Source organism: Liolophura sinensis, unplaced genomic scaffold (assembly GCF_032854445.1).
Source record: "Liolophura sinensis isolate JHLJ2023 unplaced genomic scaffold, CUHK_Ljap_v2 scaffold_18, whole genome shotgun sequence".
In the NCBI taxonomy this organism is placed as follows: domain Eukaryota; kingdom Metazoa; phylum Mollusca; class Polyplacophora; order Chitonida; family Chitonidae; genus Liolophura; species Liolophura sinensis.
In genome coordinates, this window is record NW_027017957.1 from 421,833 (window position 1) to 448,844 (window position 27,012).

General features: G+C 38.4%; 2 protein-coding genes across 5 annotated transcripts in view; one reads left to right on the forward strand and one right to left on the reverse strand.

Annotated features, from left to right (window-relative positions):
* The window catches only part of LOC135481312 (uncharacterized), a 120,399-nt gene that overhangs the window by 75,901 nt on the left and 17,486 nt on the right, over positions 1 to 27,012 (forward strand). The gene's annotated exons all lie outside the window — the stretch shown is intronic.
* Positions 105 to 10,900, reverse strand: LOC135481316 (synaptogenesis protein syg-2-like). The gene is made up of 8 exons (XM_064761158.1): positions 10,411 to 10,900; positions 8,210 to 8,488; positions 4,186 to 4,539; positions 2,911 to 3,201; positions 1,447 to 1,572; positions 887 to 911; positions 597 to 658; positions 105 to 133 (listed from the first exon to the last, which is right to left on the reverse strand). The coding sequence occupies exons 1-8, from the start codon at positions 10,511 to 10,513 to the stop codon at positions 105 to 107; spliced, it is 1,269 nt and encodes a 422-aa protein (XP_064617228.1). The 5' UTR covers positions 10,514 to 10,900.

A 27,012-nucleotide genomic window follows, 5' to 3' on the forward strand; every position in this document is an offset into this window, starting at 1 on the left:
ACCCAAATGTTAAAAGAAATATGCCAGTCTCAACTGTTACCCAAATGCCATTGTGTGTAAAACGCAAATGACAGTTAGTCCCGGAGTGTCTTTATGTATCTTACTTACTGTTCGTTTTCCAAAAACCCAATACCTATGAAAAATAAGAGAAAAAATTAGTTAGTTTCAATATTTACTTTGTTTTTAATTAATTATATGCCGCCCCGTTCGAAGTATTGCGAGAGATATCGAAAAAGTACGCCCACTGTACTCTCCGACAAGAGCTTGTGTATGTATGTATAGATAACAGACGTAAGGTTAAAGAGGGCAAACCCGTATGCAAATATATTTTTCTGAGACAAAATGAATCAATTTATGTTTGTCGCCCGAACACACCGAACACGAGATGCCAAGTCAAGTAACATGGCGTACCAAATGTTCTTGATTGACGCCGGGCACTCCGGTTTCCTTAACTCATCAATCTAAACGTCATTGTTTGAGTGAAAATACTTGTGTACTTCGCTAAACAACAAACATATATATAAAAAATACTTGCATCAATAAACACTAAATACATCCCAAACCATCATGTCTTCCGCATAGTGCTCACTTCTCACCTGGAAGGTTTTCATAATGTCTGGTTGATTGCACACCGTTTGTGTCATCCGGTCTCATCTGCCTGTCAGAACAAATAAAATTCGCCACTAAATGAACTAAAATATTAACCTGCATAACCTACTCGGGTATGTTGTGATCATACACTTGTTTATCTAAAGCCATGTATAACTCAAACGTATATTATTAATATAAATATTTTTATATTTTGACACCTGCGTGGAGAGGTCAGTTATACTTACAATAAGTCGTTATATGTCACACAAATAATTCATATAATTGTCAAACTTACTCTGTTTCTCCTGAAGACCGGCTACCTGAAAGAGTACGCACACAAGCGTTACATTACTTGACATCCAAGATGTGTATTGACAGTGTATGTATGCTTACTTAAATACTTTATGTACTTCTTTGTTACCTGTACTCATGTTTCTTGGAAACATGAACGGTACATTACAAAATGCTACAAAAGAAAGATTGACATTTGCATTGATATTTTCAAAATTTTATCTAAAAGATTTAGCACTGGCTTTTAAAAGACCAATGCTTATACCTCAATCCCACTGTTGTTCCTACCATACGTTTTAAGTTATACATAAAGAGAACTGATTCGAAGAAAACCCTGAAGATTTAATTGAAATGCAATAAATTGGGAGTCAGGAAATATATATGTACATGGTAAGAAGAATATGGCCAAAAAGAGATCAGTTAATCTAAGAAAAGACAAAAACAACGGTTTCAAATAAATCGTACAGTTTACTGCGGACTTTGTACTGTCGTTTGCCCATTTACGGCTTATATGCCCTTGGCTGTTTAAATTAACAAGGTTTTTCTTACAACGTACGTCATTACCTTGCTTTCGCCTACGGAAGATGACCACAACTAGAAGCGCAACTCCCATTAAAACGATAGCTCCAGATATGCCGCCTGCCATGGGGCCGGCAAGGGCACTAGTGGTACCGGGAGGTACATCAGAAACTGTAAAAACGGGTTTATAGTCCTAAAAACCCAGGAGGTAATATATATATACACACATATATAGTTCTTTTATTTGGAGGAGCTCTAAATTTTACATGTATATACACTTTTATGAACACGTAAATAAAAGAAATTGTAAATGTTGTTCAAAATAAATTTTAAGGCAAGGTAATTCATACATGTTTTCCACAATTTTATGTTGTTTTTTTACATCTATAATTTGATTTATTGTTGAGTGTGCAATACCTGTTGCACGGCATAACGGTTGAGTATATTAGGCTGTGATCGAGGAAAATCACTCGACTGAGTAAGCCGGAATGAAAACAAGGGGCATTACTCATTTGTCTCTAACCACAACTCATATTCCTTGCGGCGCATGTACCACACCCCAAGTTCGCTTTTCATCGATGGACTCGGTGATAAGACAAGAAGTGATGTCAGAAAACACAAAATCTCTCTCAACCCGTGTTTCTAATAATACCTTATAGACACGCATTTTCTTTATTTGACGGTCGATGTGAGTTCAAGTCCAATTCATGCTGGCTTCCTCTCCGGGCATACAAGGGAAGGTCTGCCAACAACATGCGAATGATTGTGGGTTTCCCCTGGGCTCTTCCCGGTTTCCTCCTACCATAATGCTGGCCGCCGTCAAATAAGTGAATTATTCTTGAGTACGGCGTAAAACACCAATAAAAGAAATACATAAATAAATCTTTAATTGAAGTATGCACAAAACCATTCCAGCGAACATCTGAAATTATTTTATAGATAAATGCTGATGAAGTAGTTCCGCAGAAGGACACCAGTGATTAGACTAAGCCTAAAAAGCCAACGAGTGCTAAAGGTCTAGCTTGTCTCGTGGTGGCAGTGATGTAAAGCGAGCGTAGAGAGCGGGTCATGTGCAGTTATGATTATACATTTAATACGCTGCTGGTAGAATGCAAGAAAAGCACCACATGCAAAATTGTGATGGCTTGAATGAGGTCACATTTCGACAAAAATGTGGGAATTAGCGAATTTTTTGGCTCTTTTGTATTCCCGTTAGTAATGAGCTATTCTTTACTCTCTTATTTATACCTCTAGCACTAATGTTCCTCGCCTGCTATAACATAATGTTTGTTTTTGAAAACATACTTTTGGAACCAGTTTGTAGAATAAAACTAAAATGTTTGTCATTTTCACATATACATGTACATGTACTTTTAGTCGTCCACCTTCTCTCAAAAATGTGACGTTTGTTTTTACCTGGGTCGGTAACGATTGCACCACGTCGATATGAAGTGTGTAAATTTCTTTTTCTTTTTTATTGTTTGCGTGCCACATGACCTTCACATTTACCTGTAACTGTACAACTCGTCTGTACCGTGTCACTTTTATTCCACCTGTTCACACCATACACCCCGAAGATGTATTCTCCCCTCTCCTCGAGACCCTCCACCACCTCGCTCACAGCCATATCCTCTCCCGGGTCTGTTATGTTACCAGGTAATTCAACCCAATCGCCACCCTTCTTTTTGTACTGGAGTTTAAACGTCTGAGTAGAACCGCCATCGAAACAGGTAATCCACGTCACATTGGCTATACGGTTTTCACAAAATGTGGTTGATAGAGTAGGTGGACAAGGACGATCTGGAACATTAGACAACGAATGAAGATTTCATGTAGATTCCAACTTTTGTTATGTGGATCAATTCCTTGCCGCAAGGTAATACTTGAAGCTGAAGTTGCCTTATATGATTTTTAAACTACAATTAATAATTGGTCTACATATTCTTTTCAAAAATTCCAAAAAAAATTCCAAAATTTTGTCTGTGATGCGTTTGAATTTCCATTTGGTAAGATAAAATAGATCGTTGACGTACAAAATTCCAGTACTGGTGCCAGGGACGCTAAGAGGGATGTATCAGAGTCAACAACACATTCACGATGAATATATATAGATATAGAGAAATGTATGTTATTTATTTTTTTATCTATTTATTTATTCATGTATTTGATTGGTGTTTCACGCCATACTCAAGCATATTTCACTTATAGGACGGCGACCAGCATTATGGTGGGAAGGAACCGGGCAAAGCCTAGGGGAAATCCACAACCAGCTGCAGATTGCTGACCTTCCCATGTTCGGCCTGAGGGGAAACCAGCGTCATCTGCACTTGAACCCACAGCCACCGCATTGGTGGGAGGCACGGGGTCACTGACCCGTGCTGGCATGCTAACCCCTCGGCCACGGAGGAGCCGAGAAATGTGTAAGGCAGGCTTATAGCTACTGCATGTTAGTGTTGAGTGTATGGTGTATTTGAGGAAGAAAATGTAGCTTTTTACTTTCTGTTTTTATACATGTAACATTTTTCAAGTAATTAGGTTTATGCTCTTAACGTTTATGTGACCTAACGATTTCAAAAAGGTGGGAATTTTTCCAGCTAAAAGTAATTGTACATTTGAGATACATCTACTTCAATTTATTTGACCGATGGCTATTGCCGAATTCAAAACTGGTTTACCTATATGAAGGAGGTCTGTGAAGTGTGCGCACTTGGGTGAAAGAAGTGATCAGTCATATAAGCTAGATAACCTTCAATTTTTACCCGGGCAGCAAGAACAATACAATACCTATTAAGTTAAAAGACATGATGGTCTCAGAAGATCCCTCGTCATTTTTAGCAACAAATTTGTATTTCCCGAAATCATCACGTTTAACGTCAGAGATTTCAAGTTCCGCCACGTGACCAGAAAGCAGGACTCTGGTGTTGTAAAACATAAACTCGTGGTAAGCATCCGTCACGCGACTTCGGTATTTACTCTCGGTTGAGTTAGAGACGGTTAGTTTTTCAGCTGTACCATTGATAAGTTTGTACCACCTGAGGTTCACATAGGCTGGATAAGACACAAACTTAAACATCAGTTTGCTATTTTCACCGAGGGCTGCTGCTTGTTGGTTGATCTGTCTGACAAACTGTGGCCGGGCTGGGGAAGAAAATGAAGTATATTATTATTACATTAGTATATTATTACACTGGATCCTGTCATAAACGGGTATTTACAGATAAGACGGGCCGACTTAGTAAAACAAATGTTGTTGCTGAATTCTTCCGGGAGTGTATACAAGTAATTCTGGAGAAAATATTATAGCCTGTAAAGTGATTAATTAAAACAACAAGTGAAATGGCTTGTCTGAGTTGGAGTTACAGTAAAGGGTGACTGAAAGTAGATTTAAAACAGATAATGTACAAAACTGTTTTAATCACGTTCAGTCTTCGTTAAAAACAATACTAATCACCCTTTGCTATATATATATATATATATATATATATATATATATATATATATATATATATATATATATATATATAATCAATCAAACATCATTAACTGTCGTGTCATTTCATGATCACTGAAGTATAGGGCGATGTGAACTTTTGTAGATAACATGCACATGTGTGTGGAGATTCCGCCTTGTATCCACATGGAATTGTGTAATATTTCATCTGTAAATGTATCTCATTCTGTACAAGAAGGCGATGTTAGAATACACTGGTTGCGTGATTTATAAATCAATTTTTTGCTTGTCCACAGAAAGTGAGTCGGCCAGAGGGTAAACTGCAACGAATAGCTCGTGCTTTTCCATTTACACGAAAACCATGCTTTACTGTGAATGGAAACCATTTTAAGCACACTGTGTGTATACTATGTGTAAGACAGATCAGGACCTCCGTGCATACTTCCTATTCCATGAACACAATTCCTGATAAAGCAGTCTCGGGGAAAATAAATAAGAGCCAGCTAATGAAATGTTACGAAATTTGAAAATGAGTGAATAAGTGCTAAGGGTTTAATGTCGTACATGACAATTTTTCAGTCATATGACCACGAAGGAGTCTTCAGAGTGCATGCAGTGTGCCTCCTTGTTGTAGGACGGATTCCCACAGCTCTTTTATCTAGTGCTGCTTCACTGGGACGACTTACCGAATGCAAGTAAGCGGCCTCACTCGAGCCATTATACTGATTCCGGTCAACCAGACGTTGCACTATTCCCTAAATGCTGAACCGCCAACCAAGGAAGCTACACCTTCCTTCTTTAAGGTCTTAGGTGTGGCCTGATCCAAAATTGACCCTGGATCTAACTCCCCAAGCGGACGCTCTACCATCAGGGCCACTTAATTTGAAAATGAAAACCGAAAATCAAGGAGGTTTGAGGTACGTGTAGTTGCCTAGTAACCCTAAAGCACAGCTAGAGACTACAATTCATTACAGGAAGTCAATGTAGAATATTCTTGAAAAATGATTTGTTTCACAGTTGATTCTGCAGATGGAAAACCTCCCACTCATCAAGGTATTTATATATCTGAATGTTACTTATCTCTGTTATCACACCAGCAAATGGGTTGAAAGCCGTTCATGGGTGAATGGACAAGGTGCTGGTCTATCAATCGCTATGATACACAACATGGGGATTCAAGCGCACCTTGGTTACAATATCAGGTAGCGAAGATCAGCTGACCATATGTCCAGTCCAATGTTTGTTAAAGATCACTTGTCTTCGGGAAGTATAGTGTGCACGTGTGTACTTCATATGAGAAAATCAGTTTGTCTACTCAGTGATTTGTCAAAGTTCAGTTGTTTGCAACGGGGACTCCTACTTCCAGCACCTATATAGAGAGAGACTTAGCTGTCTCTGAGGGCTCCGATGTGTTATTCCCGCAATTTTGTGGACACTGATCATTGTGTGGCAACTGCTTAACATGATCCTTACCACAAACATGTATGATATATCTTAGTTATTCATGTATGTTATCAGGCCATTTCCCCAGTTTACGGTTTGTTAAATATCACTTGTCTTCTGTCAATGTGAAATGGATATATCATCTACCTAAAGTTGTTTTTGAGGGCCTTTTGATGTGATATTTACACACATTTGTACTCAGCTGTGTCTTGTTTATACTAAACATTTTATGACAAACAATGGATGAAAATATCAAATCCTCCGTGAAGGGTAGATTATCTTCGCTTACATATATTTATGATTTACCAGTTCTTGATATATAGATTACGACATTTTGCTACAAGTTCTTAACACCGCTCTCTACGTTTGCTTTACAGTACAGCCACCTAGACTCCCTAGGTTTCACTCGATCCACAATTGGCGATGTGTCGCTCTCTACGTTTGTTTCACATCGCTGACACTTCCAGTAAATTTCGTAGAATTCGTGACCAACGGCGAGGTCGATGAGATCAGTGTGTGAGGCAATGATATCAAAAAACACCAAACTCAGTCTCAACATTTTTTCTAATAATACCTAATACAAATGCAGTTATCTTATCTAAAGAGTCCACAACATTATTGTTACAAGCATTTTTGTTGCTAAATGCTGATTTAACAGTCCGGCACGAGAAGACAAGTGATAAGGCCGGTCAAAGAACGGTAGGTGCGTCGCACCGGCCCAAAAGTCAAGATTGTCTGGTGGTGGCAGTTAATTAGAATATGGTACACTTTAGATAAAGAGAATGGATATGAGTGTTATTAGAAGGAAAGTTTTATACAGAATTATTGTGTTTTCTGACTTCTTTTAAAATTTATTAATTTCTGCCTCATCACCATCACCTGTGTAAAATCGGCGTTGTTCAAAATTTCTTAAATGTGTTTAATGCCCAATGACTTTAGCAAGTTATTTTTGATAGATACTTCATCTTACACGTTACGAACTATTGAAGACATGTTGCTAGCTTTAGGTTAAGTTGATTTGACACCAATGTTGACGATGTACAAAGAGATCAGCAACTCTCCATTAAAAAAAAAACCTTTAAACTTTGGCCGTCTGCCTGTCTTGTCGGCCGCGGAACCCTCGCTGGGTGACGTCATGAAGTGAAAACCTGCCGGTGTTATAAACTGCAAACGCCCTGCAAAGCATTGACGGATCCATGCACCACTCATGGTTTTCCAGAAGCCATGGTATGACCTAATTTATAAGTACCCTTACGTGTACTCCTTTTAGCACCTTCAGCACCCTGAATTGAGCACAGTTCCTTGGGATTCTTGAAAAATGTTTACAGATTAGCGACTGGGCGATATGATAACCGCTTTTGGCTCACATAACAACACGAATTGATTATCCATAGAATGACTGAAGTACCCATGGAGAATTTGGCACTGTAACACAGGGTACAGAATATAATTTTTACAGCCCAATCGAGCGACACCGGATGCAACGGGAGGAACCATGTAGTCGGACTAGCGGATTATGAGTGACATTGACGAGAATAGACTGTCACTTAACACAGGTATTGGTATCTATCTGCAGTTCTGCAGGAACCGGGCTGGCGATCTGCGTTAACCGTTATTTGTTCTTTTAAGTTGTAGATGGGTTTCTCAAAGAAACAGATTTTTCTTCCCTGTAACGTGAAATAAAAATGCGCAAATATGTAAATAAAGAAACTGTGGACACATCCTCTTGTAGAAGAGTAGTTGACAGCCAAATTTGGCTATCACAGATGCACACAATAAATTACTCCTAAGAAGTCATAGAAACCCGTGAAAAATACAAAAAAGGTGACATCACAAAATTCGTTAACAAAAGATATAAAACTGGTCACCGAACATCAATTAGTCTAATAGCCATTGATATTGTCAGCGCCTTACCGCGAACCTTGACCTCCAGTTGTCCCCACTGAAAGCCTCCAAACCCGTTACTGGCTCCACACCGGTATACACCCTGATCTCTGAACGTCACCTGACTGATGGACAGGGATTTCCCAGGACTGTTATTTACCAGTGGTACATGGCGGCCTTCAATGGTACGACTCCAGACAGAGTAGGTGTAGTTTTGAGGAACAGCTTCAGCACGACATTCCAGCTGTAGAGGGTTTCCTTCCGTGACATCTTCTCCTGACACCAGAACCACAGATATATCCGGGGGATCTTGAAAAATACGAGAAAAACGTTTCAAAATTCTGTTGGCAAAGATGTCCGCTTTACAGTGATCATCGCAGCATGGGTACAATAGTATTATAATAAAACTATACAAAAAAGTTTGATGACGTAGGTTAAAGTCCCAGTCCAGCGAAATTACATGTCATCAAAAGGTAAAAGTTTAGTACATGGTTTTTAAAATAGGTAGATTAAAAGTGTGAGTTTAAAATATTTAAATGTTTTTGGTGTTTTTTTTTTTTTTTTTTTGTTTCTTTTGTCAACTTTATGATTTGCCCCAAAACCCGTTTGCACTCTGTAAACTCCGTTGCCATGTCCCTTTATAACGCCACAAGTCGACATATGAGTCCGTTAGCCACATAGTCAACGCTGGATACGTAATAGACGTCGTTCCCGCTCCACCCCCCGCCACCCACCCCCCCCCCCCCACCCCCCACCCCACTACCACCAAGCTAAAAAAAAAAAAAGAAAAGCATAAGAATAATATGACTGACTTATGCGAATACCGGTAGCATTCTTTCTCACCTGACGATTGTGGATCCTATAGTCTGTCTAAGACCACTGCATTTTATTAAAAAAAAAATACCAGTATATAAAATAAAACTTGAGCATGCAGGAAAGAGACTTGAACTAAATTAAATTTATGTCTTTGAAAACAGTCTTTCAAACGATCAGCCCCGTGTCATCAGCTCATTTGCCAAGCTAACAGGCCTATCTTGTTGTGTCAAACACAACATCGTCACACATATGTGCTCCAAAAATGCATATTATCTCGTTTAAACATATCCTATAATGCTAAAATGCTTCATAAAAATTAAACATTGTCAATATCGTGTACGCATTCAGCAGGGATGGACACAAACATGCCAGGTAGACCTAAGGCTTCTCAGTGCCCTGCCTTTCCAAATACTGATGAAATAATGACCAAGACAAGGTGTACGTTTCAATAAAGTCCTTTTTTCTTGTTACATATAATAGACTGTATAAACCGTATAAGTACTTAAAGCCTTTATTTGAGCCATACTGTAAATCATATACCAGCCAGCCTCTTGATCGAGTTTTCGTCTTTTTCAAACTCCCTGAGGTAGCTCAGTGGTAAGAATTAAATTTCTAAAATTATAGTTTCGTAAAAAAAGTTTCAGGTCAAGTGTTTTATCTGTTTGTTAGCATTTAAGGACGTACACCATATTGGTTAACGGCTGGTATACGAATGTTTGTTTCGACGCATAGATTCAAGACGGTTTCCCTAACTAGACTTCGTTCAGGTTTGTTTCCGAAAACCAACATAATCTCCCATTTACGTGGTGAACACCCTGGCATAAACGCACAACATAGCAGCAATAGCTGGAGTTCACGCTGTGACATATTCAGTCACATTTGAACCTTTCGTCGGCACTGGTTAGCTGTGGAATGATTAATGGGACCTCGTTGATCAATGTTTGCGTACTTACATATTGCTAAACGGGATTATGGCATCACTTCAAATTTACCCAGAGAAATGTGGCTGTATTCCTATATCAAATACAATGTGTACCACTTAGTGTGACTTGTAACTTGTGACTTGTCGTCTCGGAGATTTTTGACCGTTGATTATTCGTTCAAAAATTCAGGAATTTTCTAATGTCTAAAACATGTTAATTCTCTTAACCGCAGTTGCGTTGTCTGAATGGCCAGTACTTATTACATACATTGAAATGCCCTGAATGTGGACATTTTAATCGCTTTGTTAAGAAATCTTAAGTTTTGAGAAGTAGTGATGTTATTTTGAGAAGTCACCTGATACGTAACATCAACTGGTCCGCAAGAATTGATTTACCAAAGATACAATTTCACGATGTGATATTAAAATAGCTTAAAACAACTGGAAAAGCCGAATCCACGATAATCATCATAAATTAACCAAGTACACTCACAGTACACAGTGACATTGACTGTCCTCTGTACAAATCTCCCAACGCCATTACCAGCTGTCACAGTGTAGACTCCAGAGTCAATCCTTCTGATCTTGTTGAACATGGCCACAGACGTATAATTATTATTTGTCCCACTCACGCCACTTGTCTGAGCTCCGCGAGTCCAGTTTATCGTTGGCTGAGGCTTAGCCCAGGTTGTACAAGAGAGCTCAGCTGTGGCATTTTCTACGAAAATGTACTTTGATTTACAGCTGCTAAACAACGGCCCGTCTGAAATCAAAACAAATGTACAATAAGTGCTATGTCGATAAAAAGTTAAGTATGAAAACGAGCATGGAGTTATCTGCAGCGTGTTTCTGTGTTGTAAGTTAAACAAAGTAATTATTTTGTTTCACTGTGTCAAAACTGCATCAACATCCGACAAACGTGCAAAAAATGTTAACGTAAATGTGTGTTTTGTCTGCTATACTGTTAAATAGAACAAAAAAGGAGAATGTCATCCTGTCTTCTGTGGAATACACAAAATAGAGAAAACGGGCGGTTCTTCCGTGGTAACGGCGTCCGTTACATTGTGATGTATAGTTAAAGCAGTTGGCCTACGTATCATACTGGTGTTTGTTTTTATGTGGTGCGTGTGCATGTCGCAATTTCGTTTCTTGTCTTAAAAAATATACCGCTTGTCGGACAGAATGTTGTCGTCTGTTTGACGACCGTAAGTAAAAATAGAAGACGAACAACGATGGTAGACTTACATATCATACAGAGAGAAAAAGAGAAAGTGCAAATAGAGACAGAAAAAGGCTATTACTCTTCACAACAAATCTTGAAACCTATTAAAATGCATTAAATACCAGATGGAAAGGACTGCAAAAGACAAATGTACAAATATTAGGTTCATAGAAGTACCAAACGATCTGCAGTGCACATATATGTCCAATTCTAAAAACAGTGACAAAATGATGAACAATAACATTTTTAAAAAGCTCGATTGATGTATCGCGAGTAAACGGTTAGTACATGTACATGTAGAAAAAATGAAAACGTATGCTCTCCTCAGGTGTTTAGTCAAAATGGACGTAAAATACACAATACACACCGTACAGGTATGTTACATTTCCACATTTTACACTAGACATTGTCAACATCATACGAATACAAACCTGGTCCTTCCTGCTGCTGGACACAAACTAAATGTCGTACATGTATATAGGCAAAATTGTTCGCTGCGTTTAAGCTGATACTCCTATAAACATGAAGATAATATTTCCTTTGCTAAGTAAAGTAATCAGTAAAATCTCACGTCAGTGTGCAATGGCGATATCATATGGTTTCCTACTGTCAGATCCCTTAAAATATGGCACACACAAAAACTGTTGTGCCACGCATCATATTTATCCTCAGAAACAGTCTCCAGTGACTATAACCTGTCAATAAGGATGTACATGTGTTCCTGTACAATGCCAAAGTGGGGAAAAGAACAAAACGATCATGCGTCTTGGTACTTTGAGAATTCCGTTATGTCCAGTATGATCCAGCAGAAGATTCAGCGTATATGTTGAAGGGCCTAGGGCAAAAATTTCTAATCTCCCACATTTACTCTACCCAAATCAATATCAAAGACCATTGAGAATTGATGAAAATCATCAATTCTTAATCAAACAGATTAAGTACCTACATATATGATTTTTGTTTATCCATACCTGCGTCTGATTAAACACACAATATTTAATAACCATACAATTTAGAACTAATTTATCTTTGGTTTTTACCATGAGGTAAAGAAGAATGTATTCAAAATCATATCAATACTTTTGAAATTCTTTATCTTCTGTCTCTTGACGCCAAAGACGCTTATCTGTTCATGTGATATAAAAGTCGGATACCGACCGGCTTGGAATCAGGGCACTGGCTTTTAATCTTATAAATGTTGGTCAATTTTACGGCTCTGTATTCTCAACAATGAGGGCACCAGTTTACTTTGGAATGCTGAAAACTGGTCTATACGAAAAACTAAGGCGCAGAGCTTCCGGGGCATATTGAAGCGTCCCCTGGACGCTTGCCTACAGGGGTTGGGCTAGACTTATAAAACTCCTTTGTTTATTAAAACTGCGGCAATGCAAGTTAGCAGAGCTTCCACGACATACACTTTCCCTGGACTCTCCCCTTTCATAGAGATTATCAGTACACTGTGTGTATCGGTCTCGTTTTCTGCAGTTGCTTTGCCGTATCGACGGGCGAGGCAGAGGCAGCGCGAGGCAACGCAAGCGCAGAGAACGAGAGCGACACGACGATGTAGATCAGCACAGCGTACTGATAATCTCGTACTCTGTTGCTTTGTGTAGTATATTGTAGCAGCAAATTCGTGTAGAATGATGAAAATATAATTTATAAACATCCTGTACGTGTAACCGTGCTTTTAAAAATATTTTCCTTTTAACATACAGTCAATTTTTAAAAAACAAAAAAGTTGAGCTTCATCTGGAATGGAACTGACCAGTGGCGACAAGTGGTAAACCTTGGAACAAAGAACTTGACCTACTGTATAAGTGAACGTGTGACATTAATAAGTTTCAAAAGTAGTGAGCAGCACGCCAGTGTGGGTGGCAGAAAGTGTTTTAAAACTACTGAAGTTTCTACATAGGAAAGTTTGTTATCAAAGTTAATGGCTATCGGAACTTTGCCGAAATTCAAGTGGAATGTGCAGCTTGAGAAGGATGCACCCTGGAATACCCTTATGGTTGTACTTGTGCAAGTGTCATGGTTCTAGTTGCGTGTGAAATACTGTGAAAAAAGCATTGTTCTGCAATGGGGAAGTAGACACATGAGTCCATGAGTCTGGAAGATTTTCTGCGGTATTTGATGCCGAAATAAATGACAATAACACTTAATGTGCAGATGGTTTTAAATGTAAATCTGACCTGAACTGACAGCTGTAAGCGCCATTGAATGGAATCTGGTCATCTCAAATCTCAAAGCAAACGACACAAGAAGACAACACAAGTTATTACATATATAATTAAAATGTAGGGAAAAGACTTTTCCCGAGGGTTTAAAAACAGTAAATGGCATGTTTTTATAAAGCAGTCAGCATTGCATAGAAATTCCCGTTTAGAGGGACCTACGTCAGAGACCCGGTGCAAAAAGTAGTTCGGCCCGTGCGAATGTTCAGAGTATGGTGATACTTCGTCATACTGCACACACTGGAAGGATATTTCCTCCTTCTTTACAAAATTACAGTATGATTGTTGTACAGCTGGATTCATGCTCAGTTCCGACACAAACGGAAATAAATCTAAACACCAATGAGGTTAATCTAGGCATTCAACTGTCGCTGGATTTTATGCCTCAATTTTGTAGTGGTGGCTTCTAAGATGAGAGCAGTGCTGACCTAGTTGTCACAGACGTCAAAGAAAGCAACTCGGCTTAAACACGAATAATCTTACTGTATTTTTAAAAAGAAAACAGAAAAAAACCATCCTTTGTATGCGAGAAAAGCAAACGGCAAAATTTAAATTCTTCGGTTCTAATAAATTGAGAGAAAAAATTATATGATAAGATTTAATTAATTTTACAGCATTGTCCCATGGTATGTCTTCTCAATTCCATAAACTTTCGGCATTCCGACTGAATTTTGCACCGACTCTGATATTTGTTATTTAGCAACTGCATGCTGACTACACACTATTATGAATGACAAAAATGTATTTGTATAATTTGAACAGTGTGTCTAAGTAGGCCTAAGATGAATGCCGTTTAGGCCGAGAAGGTGTGCTGCTCTCTGACAAAATTTGGAATACCGTCGTTGGATATTAAACGGTTTGTAAATCAACCGGTTTTACGTCTGTGATGGTCCGCACATAGACCTGCCCCACATCAGTGTGTGAAATGGCCTTACGTAAATGGCCTCACGGCTACACGTAACTAAATCTAGATGGTTGTGGGTTTCCCTCGGGCGCTGCCCGGTTGGCACTCATCATAATTCTGGCCGCCGTCGTATTAGTGAAATATTCTTGAGTACAGCGTAAAACACCAAACAAAAAAAATAAATAAATGTCACTTCATGGAGTTAATGGGTAAAGGCTACATCACAGCTGTGGTAGCGCAATCTGATAGCAACATGTTTGATTGGATAAAATTCTCAAGATGGCTACCTGGATTCACACCAGACATTTTTGCAGTATTGCCATTTTGTTCAACATATTCTTCGGTGAAATATCACTATAATAATAAAGTATAATACTTTTAGAAAGCTTGCTTTCGACTGAAATATGTTTTAGCCAGCTGCTGTCTTGTCCTTTAAATGATCACGAATTAGTTCTGTTATGTCTATGCATTATATTTTGCGCTTCACTTGACTTCCTGACAAAATTTGCACCGCAAAAAAAAATCGTGCATTGTACATGTACATTATGTTTTTACATTCACCGAATAATTGTGGAATCTGTGAAAACCCGATTTGTGTAATGTCATGATTATGTGCGAATTAGTAACCATGTCGAGAACTAGATCGTTTGTGAATATTTTATTTATTCCGAAAGAACAAACAAGGTACTGTGTCGAACAACACGGATTTTCTTAAAAGTTTGATGAGTTTATGTTTGAACGTATGTTGTCATATTCTACGTGGATGATGGTAGGATCCTACGCCCATCATACGCGGATGATACACCCACCTTGTCTGCACGATCGGTGTTTAGTGTGAACGTCTTGCAGTCATATTACACCCTTCCTACGCTTATATTCTGACCCACATCTGTGCCACATATATCGTTAGGATCAAGCAATACTGTATCTATCAAGTTTATATCGGTTCCGAATTAAGAACAAATTATCTGCAGGTGTATATTTATAGATTTTTAAAAATCTGTTTTGTTTGCGTGTATGTTTCTCTTTTTTATTGATTTATTTGATTTGTGTTTTACACCGTACTCATTCGTTTTTTTTTCAGAAATAAGCCTATATTTTATGTCAATTGCGTCTTTTAACTTGATATATAAAAAGTACTGTGACTATGAAGTGCCGTGAAATATATTTTATGCCATTACATGACAAATGAGCACAAAGTTAATATCACGTCGTATGCGTCACATTTTGTTTCTACATCAATAATATAAAATATTCTGAATATTTTTCTCAATTTTTAAAAACATGTCGCTCTCGACTGGGGAGAGAAGCTTTCATCTCTATGTTACATGTACAAATATATAGATGTACCTTGTAATTGGATACTATTTATTTTAATCCAGCCCGATTTCGTCGAACTAGGTCGACGTAATAATGCATATATTTAAATTGAGCCAACAGAAATAAAAATACGTAGACATGATCACTGAATAAATTTTAAAGAATTTTACCTGAAAGCTGTAAGTTTAATGAAGAGAAACTTACATGTGACATCTAGTGTGAGGTTTGGTGATACACGTTTACTGCCTCCATTACCAGGTCTCTGAGCCTCACATCTGACGACGTCACCATCGTGATATCGATCAACCCTCACTGTATAGTTCCGTGTGGTCAAGTACCCGTGATTTGGCCCTCGCTGTGAGCTTACTTCTGATAGCTCTGCTGCTGCTACAGGACTGCCGCTGTTGTACCAGGAGTGGACTGCAGCATGATTGGACTCATTAGCGTTACACGTAAACGTCACGGTGCTGTTTTCTTTGACGTTAACTTTGTTTCCCGATTGTCCGGAATGTGCTCGGAGCTGCACGCTGTCAGGCCCAACTGTATACATAAACAAGCGTGACGTAGGTTACATGTACCTTAAATACAAATACAATACAAAGGGCTGACAGCATAGTATTAAAAGAATGTTTCACATATTTTACGGTGGTCAGGCTTGTGGGTGGAGAAAACATCAGTGCCCAGAGTAAACCTCAGTGTCCGTAGTAAACCTCAGTGCCCGGAGTAAACCTCACTTCCCGGAGTAAATCTCATTTCCTGGAGTAAACCTCAGTGCCCGGAGTAACCCTCAGTGACTGGAGTAAGCCAAAGTACTGGGAGTAAGCCGGGTACCGACTGAGTGACATTCCGAGGCCGAAACACACAAGTATTACAGTCATTAATATCACATAAATATAGTGTCATGGTTGTTATGGCAGACGTGATAAATCTCCTTGCTTGCCCTGAAGTATTGTGGAACACAAATACATGGTTTATTTGTCACTGTAAATTTGCTAACTTGTACTGACATAAAGCCGAGTAAAAACATAACCTGTACTTAAACGTGAATTATTAGCTACAAATATTTATACGAAGCTTGGTACGTGCATAGGCAGTCGGCAGAAGTTTTAGCAGATATTACTGAGTGGCGTATTACCAGGCCAAACAATAGAGAATAACTTGAAGGAAAGGTGAACAGCATAGATTTCGAGCACCGCTTCATGACTTTCTGTTTATTAATAATGCAACGGTTTGTTTCCTGCAGACAATGTCTCTGACATTTTACCTTGATTATTTCAGATTCCAAGTACATATGCAAGTCCAGCACGTACAATATTCAATTTTGTTATTACAGATATTCAAGGAGAGGATGGAAAGCTGAAAAGTTCTCGGTCTGAGGTGCTTAAAGTATACATGAAAAGGTACTGTCAAACGAAGAGTGTAGTTTTAACAAAAATGAGGAAAGATATGCAAAACATTTTTTTCATTTTTGAGGCACGTTTGATAGTTCTTCATAATTTTATGCATTTTTCCGTCAATGTCGGATATACACATATTTTGATATGACGTCATTGATGAACATACTAAAAACGCGCGACCAGCTTTGAAATGAATTTGAAATCTTCCTCCAACAGCTTTTGACAGCTACCCCTGGTGACATCATCACAATGGCTACTTAATTTCCGGACTGATCGCTGGAGCCTGAGAAAAATCGTAGTGGAAAGTCATTTTCACGACCCAAGAAGAAAGCTGAGAGGCAATGTTGTACTGGTATATATTTGGTCACATCATATTCTCCATATAAATAAATCAAAAACATTTTATGTGTCCTTTAAAGAAGATTTGTCACACATGGGGATGTTTTTTATTCAGCCCGGCATACATGTGCGCTTAAGAACCAACAAAAAATACTGTTGTGTTGTGAGGTTCTACCCAAGTCGATACCTGACGGTCAACTTTACATGTAAAATTGTATGGCCACCAGTTTTCGTGTATAGCGAGTTTGTGACGGTATTAGTAAATTGTAACTTGCCTTATGCATTGATATGGATATACTCAAGCAGTAACCTCTTCTCCGGCCATAAGAGGGCCGGCCAGGCAGCAACCTGCAGTTGGTCGTGGGTGTCCCCCGGGCTGTGCCCCGTCTCCTCCCACCATAATGCTGGTCGCCGTCGTATAAGTGAAATATTCTTGAATACTGCGTAAAATACCAATCAAATAAATAAATAAATCAAGTTGTAACCTACATAATGAGCAGGTCGAGAACTTTTCTACTTCCCCTCGTCCAGCGTCTGTGTATTTGACTTTTATCTACCTTAAACTTCCCCATTTACATAACTGATATCCACAAAAACTGCTGTTGTAATGTCTGAAAACTAAGACATATTATATTTAATCAAAACTCTTACACTGTACATTAAATGTTCTGCTCTTCTGCTCCGTCCATCTTGACAACGACCCGTCCTGACTCCCCTTACACACACACGTCTTCTGGTTCAGGGACGGATTGACGGGTATACCGATACTGATCTGCTGACTTCCAATGTTACGAGGAACTGGGCTTATCTGAACACACCCCGATGACCAGCTGAGTGCTGGTGAGGGGTTCCCCTTTCCCACTTGACAGGTCAAGGTCAGTGTTTTCCCCGACTCCACGGCTGTGTTATTAACATAACCTGATAGGAGGACGCCACTCTTTGGGTGATCTGTGTGAGGAACGTTTACTACTGTATAATATACAAAAACATGAATATATCTTCTTTTTCAAGTACGCGCAGCTGATAGTCCTATAAAAACAATAGGATAATTAATATTAGCTTACATCGTACAAACAATGACGCAATAGAATCGACTGCTAATTTATATTAATCTGTAAGTACCATTCAGTTTTAGTACACCGACGGAGTGTAGGTTGTGCCGATCATTAGTAAACAAAAGCACAAAGCACAGTATATCCCAGTGAGTACACTGTGTTTACTTATTCACTTCACAAGAATATTTCCCTAAAGCAGCAGCGGCCAGCCTTATGGCGGAAAGAAACCGGGGAAACCATCTGTATGTAGCTGACAGACCTTCCCATGTGTGGTCGGAGAGGAAGCCAGCATGACCAGGATTAGAACTCATGCCGACCACATTGACGAGAGGCTCTTGGGACATTGCGCCACAGTGGTATTCTAACACCTCGGGTATGGAAGCCGCAATACACCGTATGCACACAAATAACATTGAACAAAAGTCCATTAAAGATTAAGCCTTGATATATAGATCTTAATGTGTTGATCATTGTTCAGAGCTTGTATTATACGCACAGGGTCCAGGTAAATCTCTACATTGTCATGGTTAACCGTGGATTTCTTCTAAAATAAGTCTACATGTATATACGACTGAACAGAACATGGGTATTATTCTTGAGAAAATACTCTTTTCGGAGATACAACAAACGTGTGAAGGGTTGAAATAATTGTACCTTTTACATATGAGACTATAATTAAGTTTTCGTTAGTCTTCGTTACAATGGTGATAATCACCCATAGATTGGTGATTATATATGACTACATGTACATACAAAGAGATGTATGGATATCAGCGGGGTTTATACGAACGTAAGCAACATCGTCGATGACCAGTAAATTATAAACTTGTCATAAAGTGTAAAGCAAATTGTATGTATGAGAGCACGATTTGTCGAGTACACTACCATTATTTGATACCTGTAATTACGATAATAACTTTTCAGCGCTGGGTTGGCTAGTTTCTTTATTCTGTGATCTCAATGATGTACGGTATAACAACATGTATACATACATTCCACATTGAGTGTGTAGACTTGTGATTGTACAGGAGTATCCGTTACACTGTTGGAGGCGTTACAGTACAGCTCAGCTTCGTTCACCTCGGCACTAGCTGTAAACGTCAGTGTGCGGGTTGTGGCTTCTATCGTATTGGAGTTCTGGATACAGTCACCCGCGTCTAGTTCCCAAGTTTTGCTGGAATTCCGTAGGTACGCTCTTACACAACCCCGTGGTTTACTGGCAGAGGACACACAGGTAATATTGATGGAGTCGCCGGCTAACACTAAATGTGGAGGGTTTCTCAGTGTTACCCGAGTGACCATAACTGTAGACAAAAAACACAGAACGTATATTTAAACCAAGCTATAAGGTGTTAAAATGTTCTTGATAAACCCACTCGAATATTCTTTATGCAAAATGTACCCTTTAACAGTCTTGTCAAAGAGCAAACAATATACTATTCCTAGCAACCAACAACCACAGGGAACCAATTGCTATTAAAATAAACACCTGAGAGCGATATGTGCAACTAATTCCACAAACATTTAATTTGCAACTAACTTAATATAATGAACGTTATTGCATTCCGCGTTTGCATTTTGGTTTCGGCAGTCGTGTATTGTAAAAATTGAAAAGATTGCAAACTAAAGCTTTCCCTGTTCACGTTGACTTTAAATATACACTCTCCCATCGATCCTTCAACTGTGATCTTTGTAACAGTAGCAGTTATTGTTATTATTAGCAATAGGCCTTTATACATCACAAATTTCTAACTTTTTAATTGCAATTTTATGTTTGAGTACACTGATCTAGCATTACTCATAGTGATGAACTTTTCATATATAACATGCAACAACGTGATTATTAGCCTTTTTAGAGCGATTTTTTTTGAGAATTTGGCAATGGGATGGGAATGTCACAAATTTTCTTTGCAAGGTCAATGTTGTTTGGTTTTATTGGGGAGCTCGTAAAACATAAATGTCGTAACGCCAATATTTCATACATGTTAATATGTAATTACCATTGTGTTTATTCGCATATATATATATATATATATATATATATATATATATATATATATATATATATATATATATATATATATATATATATATATATATATATATATATATATATATAAACTGTGCCATAAGTGCCGTAGATTTTCGGAAGATTGAGTCTTCCGTGTCAGAGCCAAACGTTAACGTTATTACCTGATACTAGTATAATACTACTAGCACACCCTAGCAACTAGCAAAATAAACCGCTTTCAATGTTTAAATTCCAAGCGCCCTCCATGGGGGGATCTTCTGAAGTAACATTGAAATTTTGCGCGGAATAACCCTAACAGCAGCATTAAGTGGTGAAAAATCCCTCTCCATAGCTTGGAGGAAATAGTGGATAACCTCAATCTATATTAAAATATGTCGGATTTAGGGTATGGAACATTAACCGCTGTTCAGAACTACCCTGGCATTATTGAACCTCAACCGGGTGATCTCTGTAATAAACTAACCTATTCTGAGGTGCACCAAACTAAAAAGGTCCATGGCAATCACACTTGTTCAAGAAAACTAAACACATTTTGCGAGCTTATACCATAGCAGTTCGCGAGCTCGTAGCCTTAACGCTCCTTTAGTGTATTTGGCCTTCAGATGGCAACCTTTGTCAGCCTAAATTCAAGCAGATGATTCTAAAAATTATCACCCTTGAATGACATTTTGAGTGTCCACATCGACCACTTATTTAAGGCAACCCAATGGATCAAGATGACGGCCGAAGTTGGATAGGCATTGAATATGTCTTTTGAGTCAATTTGTGTGGTTGTCATGGTGTTTGTATAGGCCTGCCTAAGAACAGGGTAGTTAATTTGTAGGAAAATTTGTTTCACGTGGACCAATACTAGTTTTAATGCTCGTTTGAACATTCGAACATTGTACATTCGATACATTTTGTGTGCTCTCCCTGTCTTAAACAAGTCACTGACAATATTCATGCTACTACTCAAACGATAGAAGGAGTAAACATTTGACATATTGTCCTATTCCATGATATGAACAGGCGTCACGGTAGAATATAATATGGCATTTGCATCGCAAATGTAGTGTTTTGTATGGGTGTCTTATGCAAAGTCGGGATGGTGCAGAAAGACACAGCTTTACAAGATCCAGGCCAAATAATACTGTGCACTATTTCACCATGTAATGCTGATTTTGCAGCCTCTGTACACCAAGTTCTCCGTCATACTGTAATTTCCAGAATACGACTGTGCACAATATGAAGATTCGTTAAAGAGAAATAACAGGGTCACCTCATAACTGTCGTTTAGTAATGGTTAAACGACGTGTCAAGGGTAATATCTCAATAAATGTGCACACCGCAAAGCTGTTGTAGAATCAGAGTCTGTCAACATCATGCATGCCATGGCTGCATAAAAGATCTGATTTTAAACTTCCGCACGTTGAATCTTTGCTCCTTTTACCCACCTCAGTGCGTAAACGTTTTGTAAAATTGACCACTGTGAACTAGTTTCAGTTCGTGGGTATATATTAGTTTAAGTAGTTTGTATTTGAAACTAACGGAATAGAAATAAAAGAGCATAATCATATTCGAGCTGAATAGACTGTGTTCATTTATGGAAGACCCTTATAGATTTTGCAAGCGCAGATTCGCTGGTTGTGGTACCGCCTTGTTCGTTTAGACCAACTATGTTATTATATGAGTGTTGTGTTCAGTTTTCGTTGCTTCAGCCTTACTCTACGAGGCCGAGGGCAAATAACTCGCTTTGATACACCAACGAGGTTCACACAATGTTATAACAGGTTAAGCTCAATATACTTCCTTTAATGGAATTGAAGAACTACATGTATGCCTGTTTGCGATGTTTATATAACTATGTTGTTTATTGTGAAACTCATTCACGTCGCTTAGGTTACCTATTTCAAAAGCCTGAGTTTGGCCTGCATATATGATTGAATTTAGTATAGTAAAGCTCAGCTAAAATCAACCCGTTTTCCCTGAATGTAGTATTTCGGCACGATTACCCTGAACATTGTGGTAAATTGACCGGCATTAAAACAGACCAATATAACAGCAAACTGCATGGTTCGGAGAGCTTCTAAAACATGTATATATAAGATGAATCTGCCTTTATTTATCTACAACCGTCGCCGCTTTTCCTCTGTCAAAAGGAAATATCATAACCTTGGGGTGAAAAAGTATTACTTTAATGCAATTATCTACACATCTTTAAGCATTTTACACGAACGGCCATAAAATAAAATGACAAGAATTACGCGTCACCATTTGCCAATCATCACACATCCGTCGCTGCTCTGGTTTTTACCCTTTATACTTTAACCTTTGGTTTCGTTGTAAATGTAAAATCGCCGGCCGTTGTACAGCCTCTCTTTCAACAACTTAAAAGTCACTTCAAAAATTTCTTCGAATCTTAATCTGTGCAGTATAGTGCACTGCTCATTGTTTTAATTTTTCCCTTTTGAATTAAAGCATCAGATAGTCTAAACACAATCTTCTCGTCAGGACACAACTTTCCTACAAAATCTTACAAAGTGTACATGTTATCTAAACTACCTGAAGGTACAGCTGTCTAATCACAGTTATTGCAAACGGTGGGGTAATCACATTAGGTGATTTTTTAATACTACTATGTAAAACCTAGCGGCATTGTTTGCGAACGGGGAACTGGCCACTCAATGAATCAGCCCGCACAGTTCCCAGTCTTTATCAAAACATGTGTTTAAGGTGCATCAATATCACTACAGTAATCAAGCCTCTGGTGACTACATTTTGGTGCACATTAGCTTAACATTTCAGCGTTAGCTGTATTTGATGTTGGAATGCAGCCTTCTGATGTGTACGAATTATTCGGGGATATTACTAGCTAAGAACCTCTTAACTTGACTTTAGTCACAAGTTAATAGTCATCCATTTTTCCAGTTTTGTAGTCATTCAGCAATAAATTTGTCAAAAGCTGACCTAACCGTCTTGCTCGATGTCTGTCTTGTAGCATGTTTCTGTCATGAGTTACCTGTTTTGTTTTTTTATTAGGGTCATGAATATCAAAGACATTCAAATTTATCTGAAATGAGAAGTACATTATCTGGTTTAATGTCGGATTTCCGGCTTAGTTTCTTATCCATCTCGATTTTAAAAATCAGGTCGGAATTTGGAGACGCCAAAATTAAATGACATAGTTTGTCTGCTCTACTCATTACCAAACTTAAAACAGATTATTATTGTAAAACATTTGGATGTGACTTTTCAATTGTTACAGGAGGTAATTGCGTTAAAAATATACTTTTCCACACCGAAGTTCTTCAGGATGCACATCCAGCCATTTGCTTGTTTTATTTTCTGGCAGATGTTTTGAAAATAACAGTTGCCTAACATTACTAAATATACACATTAGGGCATGCCGCAAATTAACATTTGTCTCTTGATACAACCATGGCAATGATACTTTCAAAATGTATAACAACTTGGTAAGACGAGGTAACCAGGTATAGAATGCAACAATGTGTGCCACAACATGTCGAACAACAATCGGGGCCAAATGGCCGTTGTAAAATAAAAATATTTTGTCCAAAAGTAATCACTCTGCAACAGTTAAATTTCATCACGTTTCAAGGTCACACATAATTTTATGGTGTAAACCACCAATGTATTTTCCCAATATTGTAACATTTTGAAGTGCTAAGTTTTTTAATGTGTTTATTAGTTCTAATTACTATTTCCCGTGCAATTTCAAAGGTCATAGTTTTACCTGGTAATTAAAGCTTTTCACAGTAGTGTTTATGTGGCATTAAGCTGATGTGATTGATTGGTACGAAACAGGCATTATACATGTATTGAATAGTATCTTGAAAGAGAAACGGATTTGTTAAAACACATACACACGCACACACACACTCACAATCACGCAAACACAGGATCAGGAGGAAGGTAATAGTGTCGACAAAAGACCAAAACTTTTAAAGGTAAATATCTCTTTATTAATTGGGTAAAATTTGGGGTATATATTGTACCTAGTTTTTCAATACTCTGCATTCAAGCAATAGCATCGACACACAGGCATCGATATATGCTCTACATATCCTTCTCAAAGCGTAGAAAGTCTCCAGTTGTCTTTATTTGAGGCTTGTCAGCAACATGACGTTCAACGTTTTTAGCTTAGACAAAAACAAAAACAAAAAACAAAGCAGAAATCACGATACATGTAGGTAATGTGATAACTGCAGTAACTGTTGCCACAATCACAATCGCCACCATTAGATTTCTTGTTGTGGTCTTGGTTATGTTAGTCTTCATGGGTTTCATATTATTCCAGTGGAGTTTGTGATGGGCGTAAGCTAGCACACACTGAGACGTCAGTGACGTTGTTGGTCCCAATCAAGGAGGTTCTTGAGATCAAACATCAACGTGTCATTAAGGAACGAGCAAAAGTATTCCCACACCCTATCAGTGTCAACACAACAAGATGGGACAGGTCTTGGCTTCATCGCACAAAGTACAGTTTTAACATTCTGGCCAGATGTTGGCCCCATATACTTTAAATTAAATGGACATTAAATAGGTTTAACCATGTGAGTCCTAAAATGAGTGAATGTGGGAAGACATCTTCTTTTTACACAAATTTTACCCTAAGGAACCCATATGGGACTTTAATGGAAAAATAACTGGAATTTTCCCGTATTCTCCTCATGTGAGCCTCATACGGGATATATCTGGACAAACCCATGCCCAGGTGCCCAGATCACGCCCATATGGAACCCAGATAAGAGTACAATCTGGGACTGGGACAATGTAAAATCCATCAAGACTAACATAGCCAACACCACAACAGTAAAACCAACGGAAGCGATTGTATTCCGGGAGACCAAACCAGGTATCAACAGAGACCAAGGGTTTCTAATCCCCAAAGCTTACGACGACGTAATTCTTGATGTACACCGTTAATCCGTCAAATCAACCCTGTAATAATATTGTGTTTCCCATTTTGTTTGAGATCATACATGTTTCTTTGTTTGCATGTTTGTCCAGCTATCATATAAGGAAAACAGTGAGTCAATAAGTTTTACATTCATTTACTGTTTATGTCCCGTTCCACTGTCGTATGACCAGGTTTAATCAATTCTTCAGTTATAGTCATAAGAAAATAGATTAATAGGGGGCTTGCGTCACGAAAAACCTTCAAGTGAGTGTGGCTATATTCCTTCTATATCGTCGTATAACCAGGTAAAATTGATTCTGAGACAACTCTTTGTTGAAACACAGCCCTAGGAATTAATGACTATTCCCATTCCGTCACCAATTCAATCACCTCTTAGATGCGTTTTCGTAGTAAAACATTCCTACCCAAGGATATTAATACGGGTTTGTAGTATTCACTAGGCCCCAAACATGATAAAACATTTCCTGAACCAGTACGTTTTAAGGTGAATTACTCACTATGGTCCCAATCTACCACCATCCACCGCCACCTACCGCCATCAGACATAACATACTAGATTAGCCGGAGTCATTAAGGTTCATGAGGCCCCAGGATATCACATATTACATAAAATATGATATACTGAACCATCAGGTTTTAAAGGCAATTTATCGATGTACTCCCATCATGACAGCACATAACCAGTTACCAATCATCTCTTTTATTATTCTTCATACTAAAGCATCCGTAAGAAGTTAGTGGGAGCTATACAGTTCTTATCACTCCTGGCTTCAAACAAGTTCACATACCGGTCAGACATGATTTCCGTGCTTTCCGATAAGTAGCGCCAAAAGAAATACCACAGCTACAGACCGAGAGAGCTTAAATTATTTGTGTCCTCCACACAACGACAAACATTATTCCTTCTTTACAGAAGAGACGAGCACTTTGCCGCCTCATAGCATATTAGTAAGCATATATTTTAGCGTTTCCCCATGTCACATACCTAAACATTTGCAATCTACCATATCTACTTGAAAACTCAAAATAATCCTTATAAAAAGCAAATGTACACAACATATACATAAATCCACGAGTATTAAGGATTGGACTAATTATTTGCTGAGAAATAGCATGGACAAGCATTTCCCATTTTTATCAGGTGTCCATCTAGGCCACCGCATGTGAAGTTTTTGAAAACATCACTGACCTATTAAACATGCCCTTCTGCTAAATGACCGTTCTATTAAAGAAATCGAAAAGAAATGTCTGATGCCTATGCATGTTCTATGAACTGTCCCTAGAAATTAAACAGTACGCGAAATTAAGACCTCAATAGCGTCATTATGTGAGTAATTTATCACCATTCGATTGAGGTCTTTGACCTCGGTTACACGCCTGGTAAGCGGTAACATAATAGACCTTAGGGCTAAAGCCCCTCCGACTGTTGTGTAACCGATTACGACTGTGTAAAACTGCTATCAGAACACCTCAAGCTTAGACGATGATCCTTACGTATAAAAAAAAAAATTGCCCTGGTTTTTGATGAAGGGGGGTTAACTCATGCCGTTTGCCTTGCATGGGTGTGAAATAGTGGTTTATTTATTTATTTGATTGGTGTTTTACGCAGTACTCAAGAATATTTCACTTATACAACGGCGGTCAGGATTATGGTGGGCGGAAACCGGGCAGTGC

Excerpts from the sequence above, each read along its gene's own strand:
- LOC135481316 (XM_064761158.1), bottom strand. The coding sequence starts at position 10,513 with ATGTTCAACAAGATCAGAAGGATTGACTCTGGAGTCTACACTGTGACA. Across the intron at positions 8,489-10,410 it reads AGTCAATGTCACTGTGTACT|ATCCCCCGGATATATCTGTG; the intron begins GTGAGTGTACTT and ends GTATTTTTCAAG. Across the intron at positions 4,540-8,209 it reads ACTGGAGGTCAAGGTTCGCG|CCCGGCCACAGTTTGTCAGA; the intron begins GTAAGGCGCTGA and ends TTTCTTCCCCAG.